This window comes from Hydractinia symbiolongicarpus, chromosome 3 (assembly GCF_029227915.1).
Source record: "Hydractinia symbiolongicarpus strain clone_291-10 chromosome 3, HSymV2.1, whole genome shotgun sequence".
NCBI lineage: Eukaryota > Metazoa > Cnidaria > Hydrozoa > Anthoathecata > Hydractiniidae > Hydractinia > Hydractinia symbiolongicarpus.
The window spans coordinates 28,654,088-28,668,646 of record NC_079877.1 but is presented as its reverse complement, the minus strand read 5'-3'; the positions used below and the strand labels follow the sequence as shown (position 1 = coordinate 28,668,646).

Below are 14,559 nucleotides of genomic sequence, written 5' to 3'. Positions count from 1 at the left end.
ACATTTTTATTATCTTCAAAAAAAGGCAGGTGTTTTCAACAAATATTTTTGTTTCCAGTAAATAAAAGTTCTCCTTTTAAAAAATTTAAATACACCAGGAAAAAAGACTTCATTACGCTGGGCTAAAAAATCAATTTAATTCACTCCGTGGAATTCACAACATTTGTTTTAAAAAAGGTCACATGATTAACAAAATATTAAATTAAACCAGATAAATAAATAATTCTACTTTGCGTTAATCTATCGATATTTAATATTCAATAACCACGTCCATATTCTCGTCATATTAAGAATTTTTTTAAGTCTCATTATATTCCTTTAGTTTCTGTTTCCTGTCGCATTTATAAACACGTTACAGCAGACATTTTTTTACCGATAAAAAAATCCTTTTAACTTTTATTCTGTGCACATTAAAAAAACATATTTTTTATTTAAACCACGAAGAAACCTGCAAATAAGCCTTGTAATCGAAATTGATGAGTTTTTCTTTTGTCCAACACACCTCTAATCACTGATTAGGGGAGGAATATCAAGACGCAACTTACCTCTCACAAAAAACGAGACAGTTGGGTAAATGAGCCCTTGAAAGATCAGAATTTAAGCCTTGTGGGTAATAATTTCCAAAAGATTTTTCAACTATGTCAATATTTTACACAAATATTTTTTGTTCTTTTTTAATCTTGCTACTTCTTTTTTTTAAAAAAAAGAAATCAAGGAATGAAAAAATTTATTTGGTCAAATGAATACCTTTAAGTGGATAAATTTTTGCGAGAATTAGATTTAGCAAATTTGGCGAATTTTGGCGAAATTAGATACCCGCAATAAATTTTGATAACTGACTATTCGCCAAATAAAATAATCGCTAAATTTAACATAATTTTACCCTTCGCCAAATTTAAAAAAAAATACGTTTTTTTAATTAAGAAAAAAAATGTTTTTTTTTACCCCAAAAAAAGAACTTTCGTTCGTATATACGTTTATAATTATATTATATATAAAACATTTCAAGACATAAAAATTCATTTCTTTGTGTCATTCGCCAAAATAAATCCCCGCTAAAGTAAACATTTTTTGTATTCGTCAAATTAAATCCTCGCCAAAATTTTTAAAACTTATCATTCGCCAAATTAAATCCCCGCCAAATATTCCATTTTGGTCACTCGCCAAATTAAATACTCGCCAGAATTTATCCACTTAAAGTAATTATCTAGAAAGCAAATTGTTTGAAAAATATGGTTCTATTTACTTTAGTTGGTTAAATTCACCTGAATGTCCGCTTACTCGCCCACGCTTTCAGCTTTACACATACAGAGGTCAAAGTCCGATAATATGCTGACGCAATTCCACTGATAATATCCCTGAATTATGAAATTACAAGACCCACTTTCATGACTTCCTTTGTTTAATAATACTATTTGTACAATAAAAGGACCTGGTGATAAGGGTGTAATCCATGACAATAGGTAAGTCCACTTATTAATATCGTAATTGACTTTCTTGAAACAACAAACACGCTTTGATGATTTTATAGGTATTAAGGGGTTAATTTCGGTCACGGCAAATCTAGGGACACGTTACCCGACCCCCTTTTTTATTACCCTGACTCATCAAACAATCCGTCTCATCAAGATAACAAACAGAAGCTCCAGCCTCTGGATCAGGAAGAGGCTTGTAACCAGGTCTAAACTTGGAATGTTATTGTCAAACCTATAAAAATTCACCTATTTATTAATTCTTTTATTTAGCAAAATGTGTATTATTTTCTTCGAAGTATGACAAATCTGGTTATCTTCTACAAGGAAATATAAACATTAAATTTAGTAATGTTCCTTCTTTATTGGAAACCAAAAAGGTTTTAAAAGATTCCTAGTAATAAAGTTGTCAAATATGATGCACTCTTGAAAGGTTAGCAATGGTCTGGCTTGACAACCCATATTTGGACATGTAGCTGTATCTTTATCTATATTGTGTATTTCCCAAATTTCTAGAAAATTCTTTTGAGCCACAACAATGCGATTGCGTCAAGAGTATTCAGTTTTAACATATTTAATTTAATATCAACATTTCAAGATTTTAATAATGCCTTAGAACGGCATTGAATTGTTTGTTGGGCAATACATTCCAAACACTGGCAAAGATTAAAATTATTAATTCACCAACTCTCTACATTACAAGTATATAATTTGATATCATTGTCCGTTCAGGAGGATCTGTTTAAACCAATATTATGTTTTTCTTTTGTTCCAGCATGTAGGCGAAAGCTATTCTATGCCATATACTTTTAGGGGATTTAAACAGGGAACTTAAATAAGCTAAGAAATCAACTGACGTTAAAAAAAATGCCTGAAGGAAAAAAAATGTCTGTTGTTGTTGTTGTTTTTTTTGTTGTTGTTGTTCTTGATTGTTTTTTACTGTTCACTGATATTTACGCGCTACAAAGTGTGTAACAAAAACAAAACTTTAAATAATTAGTCACATCAAAAACAAAAAGCGAAAACAATAAAACTTACAAAATCTAATCCGTGTGTGGAATAAATGAGATAAGATAAAACTTGTCTCGCTCAACCTTAACTTTAAAAGGCTTTACATAAAATAAATCTGATAAGCGAACCGTGCGATGACGACTCATCCTAAATTGTATATTCAGCTCATTCTCAGGTCATTGCGAGTGTGTGATGAACTTAGACGTGTTGCTTCTACACAAGAGACTTCGATAACGAAGTTGTTGTTTTAGTAAGAGATTATTTAGGATTCCGTGCGATTGCTCTGATAAAAGCAGTTTCTTATTAGTCTACAAAAAAGAAAAAAATGCATGTTTGCACTTTTTGGAATCATATATGTGTATTTTACAGACCAGATCCCCAATTTTTTTATAGCTATATTTTATAACAAAAATGCCATAGAAATATATATATACTTCTCATTCGACGCAATTTATAAATGGAATGACAGTAAAGGAGCGTTATACCTGGATGAATGATTTTTAAAAATGCAAAATTTTAAAAAACATACAATTTACCAATGCATGCGGTTCCTCAATAAATTAACATTATCAATATTAATAAACCTGAATATTTATTTATGCAGTGAAGTTTAAAGAGCCAAGCAGAGCGATACATAAATTTAATAGTAACACAGAATTTAAAATGTGGCAAACTGTACAAACAGAATAATACGAATACATTTTCTTATTCCTATCTTAAATTGTATATAAATTTTTCTATTCAAGAAAATCAATAGCCACTTGTTAAAGGAAGTTATTACATATGAATAGAATACCAGAAAAAGAACATGTGTATTTCACAGACCGGAATATAATAGCTTGAATATGGTATCTTTTCCATTTAAAATAGCTATCTTTTTCACTCGGATATCCTGCTGTAACATATTTTACACATATTTTAAAAAATCTAAAAAACTTTTAAAAAGGGAGAAATAATCAGCAAAATAAGCATAACTACGCACTTTTAAATCTGGTCTGTAAAATACACAATGCAAATATTTTTAACCATCTTATATTAGTAATAAAGGTTCGATTGAATCACTCTTTTCTTAACAGAGCAATCGCACGAAACCTCTCATATATATGCAGATCTACAGGCCCTTACTATATTGTACCAAAGTCTAAAAAGACAAAAAATTGTGGACACGTTCAAAAGTTTTTTATTTAATTTTTTTTGTACCTTTTTTTATAGAAGTTTTAAGGAAGAAGTTAACGACCTAAATCATAATACCTAGAAGTACAGTGTTTTTCTATAGTGTTTTTTCTACTGTGTTTCTTGAGTTGCGAATGACGAAATTGAAAAAAATATTTTAAAGAATGTCTAAGATTTTAAACATTTTAAACATGAGAAAGGCAATATTTTCAAAATTTTATTTTTTGTTGTAAGAAACTAAACATGTGGTGGGAAATTTTAATAATTAGGCCCCGGGGGAACAAGAGAAACAGATGCATTGAGGGCCGATCGTAGCGACACATTTTGAGTGATGTATTTTCGGCGGAGACAAAGGCAATTTACTTTCGGTTCCGTGTATTTTGAGCATTGTTTTCATTCGATGGCAGCGGCAAGAGACGAAGAGGTCCTGGGCCGAAATTTTTTTAGGGAAAAGAATTTATGCATTTATTTTAAATTATTTTGAATTAAGGTAAGAATAAGACGTATTTTGTTAAATTGGATTTAAAAATGCTTTCTCAATAAACGGGAAGACATGTTTTTTTTTATTTTGGGCCAAACTAGTACTTAAAAGTTTATAAACAAAAAGGCTAAGTGACGACACACAAAACCGCGGCGTACGTGTAGGAAAAAAGGCAAAACAACATAATTACATGGTAACTCTGCCCTTGTATGCTTACCAAAATTATAAGTTTATTTAATACAAAAAAATTAGTAACAATAAATTAAAAAAGGAACATTTTGATACCTGTTTTGGGTAGATTAGATAGATTAGCTAGCTAGCTATATGTAACTTATTTTTTTCAGGAACACCTGCTTGCTATTTATACACCAGTTAGCGTTTGCTTTTACTTTTACCTTATAAAAAGATACAATTTTAAATACAAGATATAATACTTTATTATTGGGGATGGGACCAACAAAATTTGGTATCGATACACTTGAGGAAATTAATTATTCAGAAGATTACTTACGTCAACAAATTTCATTACTACAGAGTGACTAAGAAAATGAATAGTTTGAAATTGCCTAGATATTCAAAAGGCACTTTCCATTAAAGAAGGAAGCCTATATATATATTGATTATATAAGTTTAAAATAGTTTTAGAAAGTAAACTTTTATCTACAAAGACATTTAACTAGCCAGCTAGGTACATCTTCTTTTAGGCAATACAATGTTGCTATCTTTTTTTTTCTCTTGTATAGGCTCAACTATTGCTTACTTGTTTAATATCTTTGATATCTTATAAAATTTACTTGTTTACTTGCCCCACAAAACTTATTTTATAATCCTTTCTTTTGTGTGCTTGCTTGGGCTGGATTGTTACTTAACAGTTGCTTTGTTTCTTAAAGCATTTCAGTCTTGTGTTGCTTATAAAAAAACAAAATTTCAGAGGTTATAAATTGCTAAGATGAATGCTGCCAACCAAAATCTCTCGATTCATATCAGCAAATTTTGAAAAATTTCGACCTCATTTTTGTCAATTGACTGTAATATATATTGTTTTTATAAGAACGTAGTTTTTAGACCATTAAAGCTAAGACTTTACTTTAAAGTTGAACATATTAAAAATGTACTTGTCCTGATTGCTTTATAGATTTAGTAACAAAATAATGAGTCTTGTAGAAATAAGAAACAATTATTCATTGTTTTTACTAGTGTTAACGCTCCGATGTTTTTGCAAGTCTCTATGTTTTTTTCTTAGCATCGAAAAACAGAAACATTAGAAACATTTAAGGCAAAATAAGCACATTTAGCCCCTGGCTTAAATATATAAGCATTTTTTTGTCCCAAGATTGTAAAAACATAACAAGTTACAGTATAGTATTCAATTTATTCATTACATAATTAGTTATTGGTGGCTCATCAGTACAGCGTTCAACTCATGTCGAAAAGGTGATTGGTTTGATCCTTACATTAGGTTGTCATCTAGTTGGGCAGAAATCTCAAAGTAAAAAAGGTTTCTGTGGATCAAGTGGGAGCTTTAAACACTGTAAAACTACCTTTGTGGTCCTTCATGGAAACAAGTGACAAAGTATATCCTTCAAAATTAGTGAAACTAAATCCTTAATATAAATCACTTCTATTATTCTGGTTTAAAAAGACTAACTTTTTATGAAAACTCCCACAAAATAAATAAGACCTACAATAATGAAAATATTAAAATTTGTTTTACGCAACATGTCAAATTTATATAAGTTTCTGTGTGACGTAATGTTGCGATTTTACATTAAAAACAGTGAGAATGCTGTATGCCACAGGGGCAGAAAATATAAACAACAGACACTCATAATTAATGAAATATAGTGAAACAAGTGTTTGTTGAATTCTGTATTAGTGAAAAATCCAAATATTTAGGCAAGCCGATTTTGGATTATGTGATCCTGTTATTATGTGCCTACACGTGTGGGTACATTTTATAAACATTTGTCTACACATGCTGTTTTGGCATACAATGTTTCTCCATATTATACACTTGTTTTGAGTCTATTATGATGTGTCATAGGTATCTTCTATGGGGTTAATTGTGAGTTTAATTTAGGTTGAAATATGTGTATAGAAAGCTGTTGTTTTAAACTGTTAAAGTCATTAAAAAGGTCAATGTGCACCATCATTAGTATTTTATTTTGTACTTATTAATTTTCCTGTAGAAGTTACAAGATTTTACAATTCTTTGCATGCTTTATTACTTGCCATTTAGATGGTTGGAGCTGGAAAGAGGAAAACACGTTTGCCACGAAAAATCTTAAGAGTAATATTGAGTGATGGTAGCTGCCAATTGCAACCACAATTAAATGATTACAAAACAATAAAAGGTATTGTATAAAATTTCATTTTATAGATGATTAGTTTGTATTTGTCATAAAAACAAAACATGAATTATGGTAACACCCTAGATTTCACTTTCATTAGGTGTAAACATTTTGGGCCATTTTGTATGATTATGCATCAAAAGAGAACAATGCTTGTATAAATACAAGTGTAAATTTCTTTAAACCACCATAAGTAACAACCAAAAATGACTTTTGGTCATGCTACCCACGGCTTTATCAACGCCCAAAATAATAAAATGAATTAGACTCCAAACAAGTGATAGAAATACTATAGTTCGATATTCCTTTATGCAAACTATATGACTATATGTTTCAGTTGTTATGAATCTTTGACTACTTGAAAAACAATATGCTTTGTTTATCTAATAAGTATTTTTATATGGTTTAAAGAAACATGAGACTCAGATTAAAGGTACTTTTAACAGCTCCTATAGTGTTAAAATATTGAAAATTTAAATAAACAGGGGTCATACTATAAACATCCAAGTTTACTGAAAAATATGTGTATATTTCGGCACTCCTTTGGGTTAGCATATATTATGCATATCTGTTCCCAACTACTTGGAAGGCAATAGCCTTTTAAAATTGGATCTTTGCCATTTTTAAATGCCACAGCTTGATTTCATTGTGATTTCCCCCGCTTTTTACAAAGGTTAAAAACGAAATTTTAACATTGTTTTGTTCCTTTGGGTGGTTTACATTAACTAGTTCCTTGTTATGCTTGGTATTCTTACATGTGTGGGCTTGTTAGGGTTACATAGTTACATGGTTAATTCTTGTCTTAACTAAAATTTCTTTCTTAGTCTGTCAAGATGATGGTTGAAACTTATTTATTTGATTTAGAGGAGCAAATTTATGAAGAATGTAATAGCCCCATTTATTACAAAACAGAAGAGCAAAAAAATTATCAAGAGAATTTTTTAAAATCTGAAAATATTTATCATAAATCTCCCCCTCACTCAAATGGTTTCCATGAAAACGGTTATCATCATATTGAGTATCGAAAAAGATCACCAAGGCCATATATAGACTCTGAAAATCATTACTATGGTCCAGAGTCACCCCACATATATCCCAGTGCATTTCGAAAAGATGATTACAGAAGTCAACCTGTTCCTAGGGAAGTATCACCAATTCTGCGTAAACCAAAAGAGGAAACCGGAGGAAAGAAGAGTCCACCAAAACAAGATTTAACCACACGAGCTTCCTATAAGCATCAACATCCTGAACCAACTCCAGAATTTCCCTATCAATGTGAAACATGTGACATGTTATTTAAGACAATGGAATTACTGGTTGACCACCAAACAGCTGTTCATGATAACAATCGTCAGTTTGCATGCCGTTACTGCTCAAAGAGGTTTAATGATAAGTATAACATGCGAAAACATGTGCTAATACATGTTGGTGAAAAACGACACAAATGTCAGTTTTGCGAAAAGGCATTTCTTCGGAAGGATCATCTTCGTAGTCATTTACAAACACATTACAATAGAAAGTTTGGATGCAAAATATGTGGAAAAGGATACCGCACAATGGAGTTATATCAACGCCATGTGAAAACGCACAAAGATGATTCCTATATGTCCATGATGAATAATGGAGAGATTTTACAACCTGATATATGTAGCATTACTGAAGAAAATCTGCAAAGAAAATCTGATGCAACAAGCAGCCCAAAGGAAAATACAGTCCCACATGAAGATGATGTTCCAGTTACTATTCTGGATGAAGATTTTAACATGGCTAGTCCATGGAATGAAGGAAGTCCATCTGTATCCGAAAATGACACAAGCATGGTTGATAGTCCCCTACATAGTGAACATAGTCCAAGAGATGCTTCCCAACAAAATAGTTTAGATCATGACCACCAAAAAGGTATTGTATTGTTACATTATTATTTGACAATATTTAAATGCAAGATAGTTCCGTGCTGCAACACTAAATGGTTTGCTTAATGTGACTTTTATGAAACTTTCAGACAGAGCACCCAAACTCTGGTGCTTAAAGTATAGCAGGTAACTGTACATGTTCAGAAAGTTTCATTTATCTCATACAGTTGAAAGGAAGACATTAGTCTTGGTCTTTTGGTAGCAGACTAAATTGAAATTCTCAATGTATCAGTGAATCTATACATTATAAGTAGTAAAAAAAACATTGTTTTTTATTTAGGTTACAACTGTCACAAATGCAAGTTGACTTTTAAAGACATGCACAGTTTGCAGGGACATCAACAAAATTGTGACACCACGCCAGTTAAAAAAAACCCAAGTTGGCAGTGTATGAAATGTAACATTGTGTTTGATGAGCCAAGCACGCTAAAACAGCATTACGAAAAAGTTCACAGCATCGATAAACCAATTCAAAGTCCTTCACGATGGCGTTGCAAAACATGTGACATCAACTATCCAAATTCAAAAGAGTTAAGTCGGCACTATGCCCACGCGCACAAAGATGCACAAATATTTCCATGCAGTGAATGTTCGAAGACATTTACAGTGTGGCACAATTTAAAAAAGCACATGCTGATACATTTAGGAGATAAAAAGCACAAATGTTCCATATGCGACAAAGGCTTTGTACGTAAAGATCACCTGAACAGCCACATGAAAGTTCACCTGGGTGAAGGATCGAAATTTACCTGTCCTATATGCAATAAAGTGTTCCGCCTTAAACAAATGTACTTTAAGCATATGAACTTGCATGGGTTAGAGCAAGCATACACTGTTGTTGATAAAAAGGTAAAAATTGAGGGAAACCGGTAGCTCATGACAAGAATGTTCATCAAGCTGATGCGTACAATTTTTTGGTGATGGTGAGTCTGTTTTAAACAGAAATTCTTACTTTCAAAGTACATCAGTGTTTTAAGGGGTCTTTTTGCTTACAAAATATAGCAAAGCTACTTTAAATAGTTTTCAAGGAAAAGGAAGAAAAAGAAGAAGAAAAAAAAGCAAACTAATTTATGAAATAATTATTCAGCTGGAAATAAGCTTGTTAGTATTGTTATTAATAATAAAAAAGTGGAAAGTTTAATGTAATATAAACTAGATGGTTACGAAGTATGACCTATAGAATGGTATGTTTATCTAAATTATAAGTTATTTTAAACGAAGAAGAAAAAACAAACCAACGAAGTTATTTTAATTTAAAACGTTGTAGAAATAGACATGTTATGTTAATAGTATTATATTGTATTTTTAGGCTTGTAGCTAGTTTTATAATTTCTCTATATTTTGTGTAGAATAAAATATTTTGCAGAATAACTTTTTTTGTACAATGAAATAAGGAAGAAAAACCTTTTGTTTATATGGTGTTTTGAGCGAAAAAGAGCACAGCTTGCATTTTTTTTCTTATCAACCTTCTTAAGACTAAGATTTGTAGTAGTTTACTGATAAAGAAGGGAATCACACTTCAATACCAAGCTCAGGGTGGTCTCCTAAAAACTTCTTAAAACTCCTGGAAATGAAATATACTTCTCGAAAATTACAAAAATAAAAAATTACTGATATTAACTTTTTTTAAATCTGCTACGTCTGTTTTTCAAGTCATCAGGTTATGGAAGCTGTTTTCACTTATTTCTTTTTATATATGGAATTCTTTTTTTTTGTCGAATTCTTGGAAATAGATCTGAGAACTCCCAGGATTTAAACTTTAAATAAAGTGGCCACCCTGAAGCTTGGATAAATCAACTAATTTGTATAGCCTACTCTTAAAGCAGTCCAATCATTGACAGACCAGTTAACGTTTTATGACTCGTTTTTCTTTTTGAAATCTCTGGTTGGTTAATGTTGGAACACTTTTTAGAATGTTGAATATGCTGTAACTACTTTGGTATGAGATTATTTTAAAAAGTTGTGTTTTACGGACTAACTTGGTGTATGTTGGTTTTGCATGCAGGGATATTTGAGGTAGTCAACTGAATTCTTTTTTATACAAAGAAGAGTTTGTGATACTTATATATTGAATTCTAAATTTTCTCTGACTTCTTTCGGTGATGCAAAAATTTGGATTAATATGTCAGGAAATACAATTGTTTAAACTTAGCATTTTTTAGAATATGAACTTTTAATTCAACGCATGTCAATCGCGTTTCAATTTATCGAGTGCATTTTTTTGGTCCTAATTAGTGCGTGGTTTATTTATTTTTAGGTGAATAATAACTTGCTGTGTATGTGTTTGTGTTGTGTACATATATATCGCATCAAATGTGAATTCGTTTATGAATCATACCGAAAAAAACAGTTTCTTTCTGTAATTGACAGGCCAGTAGGGTTTTTAAATCAGAAAAATGACCTGATTACTAATCATTTCTTCCAGTGCAGTTTACACTGTGTTGTTTTTAAAGCCCTGTTTTCTTTATGAAAGTGTTTTTCTCATTAGGGGGTAAGAGGTGGTTCTTTGACTAAATACTTTAACATTCCTAAAACTACTTTTTTATTTCCTTCCGATATCATGTTCCCTTTTACCCTGTTTTGATACAAGACTACGCTTTTTTTATAGAATTCCAACGATGCAATAATAATTGGTTTTGTCTTCTGAGTAATTGTTCTAATGATCAATTAGACCATTTTTTGACGCAATACTAAACACCTAATGTGCGAAAATAAAAAAAAATCCCCTTGCGTCTTATTCTTTTATTCATCTAATTAAAGTAAATATTTGACCTCTTTACTTAGAAGTTCTAATCTATTTTTTGTTGTTTTTGGCAAAAAAGTGCAGTACGATGGAGAGCGTTTATTGAAACACTCCCACTTAATTTGCACTTGTTTTTTTTTTGGTCAAAATACTTTTTTAAATCTTACTGTTATTTCAGCGAGGCGTATCTGAATACGATGTTTTATCGTATTTTACGACGTTTAATCTTCAAATGATTAATTTTCACGCCATGCATTGAGAATTATTTAATAGATTTTTTTTTTCTATACGAACATCTTATTTTAACGGAATCTGTCTGTTCGTTTTGTATTAGAGAATTATTTAACTTGGTTAGTGTGAACAAGATTTTATATAAGTTATTGTTATTGTGTTTTTGTTTGTGTGTGCGTCCATTCTCCGGTGAATCTACCCTCCGGTTGTAAATGTAGGCCTGGAAAGCAACATTTGTCTAATTGACTAGCAAAAAACACGTCGCGTTTTTGTCTCCCGTAGACACAACTACTGGAAACAATGCGTTTTTATGTTTCAAAGCTTCTCCACTTTCTTAAAAACCTGTAACGACCGCCACTTAGAATGGCCGGGAAATCTTAAACTTGTGTCGTATGGCCATCATTTTGTAAAACTTTATATGCAATGCTAATTAAATTAAGTAAGAAAGTTTGGAAAATTTTGCTTGTATTAAAAAAAAAATTGAGATGACGGCCACCATGTTTCGTACATGGTAGTCGGCCACAATTTCTTTCGGTTTTGCATCTGAGACAGCGGCAAATTAATTTTCAGGTCGGGTTATACTTAATGATGCTCTTATGTTATTGATCTAAGAAACCCTTCTGAAAACGAGGTAAATGAGGCCACTACTTTACCTGTTTTGCCCCTCCCTTATATTTTTCAAAAGTTTAAAATCCTTCCAAGCAAAAAAATGCATTTGAAATCACCGTATGATTATACTTCTCCCACAATTTATTTCCAATGTCACTCCCCCACACTAAAAAATTGAAAATCTGGGAACCAGGTTTGTTATAAATTTATCTTACGTGTTTTTTTTCCAGAATTTCCGTATTCAAATATTTTTCGCAAACTTGATTATTTGTTTTAATTTGTTTGTTATCTCCTCTCATTTTTGTAAGTCAGAATTAAAACCTCGTTGTGAAACATTTCCCCCCAGGCCTTTGTTTTTTTTTTATTTACCAGTGATGATGAAATCAAAAAGAGGAAAAAAAGCCCTATGGTCGAGATTGACAATGCTTTTGTTTTTGTACAATGTTCTGGGCCATATGTCGAGTTTCTATTTCTGCCACACGAACATTAACATTAGAATAAAAATATAGTTCAAATCATTCTCGTCTACAAACCCCTTTGAGATACCAACTTCTTGTCTCAAAGGTGCAACCAAAATTAAATTGGAGATTGGAAAGAGAAATTTCAATTAAAATTGCAAGTTAAAGTTGCAAAACAGGCTAATTTTGGCTGCAATCTAAATCTCTAACTAAACAGGCGTCAGCAATTTCCTTAGGCAGCAAAATTTTCTTTTACTGTTTTTAAGTGTTTAAATTAATAGAACATAACTTGTCTGTAATTCCAGTTATTAATTGCTAGATTTGATTCATCATTAGTTTATATCGACTTCCTGCGTGGGTTTGAACCTTCAAGTAGACTTTCATGATATTGCAGAATCATTGATACGTGCTAGATTGCTCGCGCTGTCCTTTCTCGTTACTTTTATATTCGCCCTCCATTTTATTTAAAACAACTGGAAACTTTTGTTTTCTAACGTCATATTTTCAGGTAAAGAGCATATGGCACCATAACCAGGTGTTTCGAAAGTAAAAGTGACAAAATCAATGCATGGAAACGTCATTAGAAAGTCATTGCGCTTGTTGTGGCCAGGTGGCGGTGTCTTTAATAACATTACTGTTACCCGATTAAAACTACAGTTATTTTTCCGTTTATTTTGCCGGCGTGTTTCACAATGCTGTTTGTATCGGCTACCGTACAATGTAAAACTTTCAAAGAATAAATGATTGACGGCACAGATTAATTTAAGTGCGATCTTGTAACTAGGAGACGATTTGTTTGTTTAGCAATAAGGCTATAACGTGCTATGAACGATTACAAAGGCATGACGGGATCATAAATGCACGCCGAGACTTGAGAAACCATTGTTGTGTACTTGACATAGAAGACGGGATTATTTTGTCCCTTTTTTGAGCTGTTGTTGTTATTATTTTTTTTGTAAAGTTATTTGCAAGAAGTACGACTTCTTTTGTTCCGTTCTGTCCGATCTTAATTGTTACTATGGCAACATCTGACAAACAAAAAGGTATGTTGAAATCAAGGTAATTAAAAACATAAAGTCACTTTTTTTAGTTAGGTCAAACGGGATAAAGCATCGCTAAGATTAATTTTTGTGTAAGTCACTAAAGTCTGAAATCAGTAGCCGGTTTCGTAGCCTTTTTAAGATAGTTGATCCTTTAATTGTGTCACGTTCAATGTTGAGAATGACGAAAATCTATAATTTTACAGGACTAACCCTTAGCGTACTAAGTATTTGCACGGTTAGATATATCCATGATAAAAAAAGCTGTAAAAATTTAGAGGATTCAGTCAATCAACCTCGTCCACAGGCCCGTTTTCCTCTTCTACTAGACAATTTTATAACCACCGTCAACACATTGCAATTTAGGAGTCAAAATAAATTCTTTTATGTCGGGTTTGAATATATCATGAAACTTGGTACGAAAATTGCGCAACGAAAGATGATCCCTTAATACAATAAACCAAGTAGAAGATTTCGCAATGAAGTCTTCAATACTTAGCCAAGTTGTTGGCTGTCTTTCAGCAGTTAAAACATATTTAATGTATATCTTTCAGCTCAAATATCTGAATATTTTGTTGCAAGGCTACAGATAGAAATGCTCCTGGCATTTTCTTTCTTCATTGAGAAAACTAGAAAACATAAAAACAATAGTATAATTCTTATTTTCTTTATGTAATGTTATGTATTCTGCCGTGAGTACATAAATAAATAGGTATGCGAGAAGCGAGTATAGTATGCAAGAAGCGAGTGTATAGTATGCGAAAAGCGAGTAAAGTATGCGAGAAGCAAGTGTATAGTATGCGAGAAGGAAGTATAGCATGCGAGAAGTAAGTATAGTATGCGAGAGGCGAGTATAGTACGCGAGAGGCGAGTATAGAATGCGTGAAACGAGTGTAATTTGCGAGAAGGGAGTGTAATATGCGAGAAGCGAGTGTAGTATGCAAGAAGCGAGTATAGTATGCGAGAAGCGAGTGTAATATGCAAGAAGCGAGTATAGAATGCAAGAAGCGAGTGTATAGTATGCGAAAAGCGAGTATAGTATGCGAGAAGCGAGTGTAATATGCAAGAAGCGAGTAT

At 31.9% G+C, this 14,559-nt stretch overlaps 1 protein-coding gene across 1 annotated transcript; it reads left to right on the top strand.

The window, feature by feature from the left end:
* Positions 1 to 4,011: 4,011 nt before the first annotated feature.
* Positions 4,012 to 11,525, top strand: LOC130636665 (zinc finger protein 436-like). The gene is made up of 4 exons (XM_057446459.1): positions 4,012 to 4,146; positions 6,377 to 6,491; positions 7,353 to 8,387; positions 8,682 to 11,525. Exons 2-4 carry the CDS (start codon positions 6,377 to 6,379, stop codon positions 9,272 to 9,274), a joined length of 1,743 nt encoding a protein of 580 aa, XP_057302442.1. The 5' UTR covers positions 4,012 to 4,146; the 3' UTR covers positions 9,275 to 11,525.
* The last annotated feature ends 3,034 nt before the right edge of the window (positions 11,526 to 14,559 follow it).

Coding starts and splice junctions, on each gene's coding strand:
- LOC130636665 (XM_057446459.1), top strand. CDS start 6,377: ATGGTTGGAGCTGGAAAGAGGAAAACACGTTTGCCACGAAAAATCTTA. Junction 6,492..7,352: donor TGATTACAAAACAATAAAAG/GTATTGTATAAA, acceptor TATTTGATTTAG/AGGAGCAAATTTATGAAGAA. Junction 8,388..8,681: donor AGATCATGACCACCAAAAAG/GTATTGTATTGT, acceptor TTTTTTATTTAG/GTTACAACTGTCACAAATGC.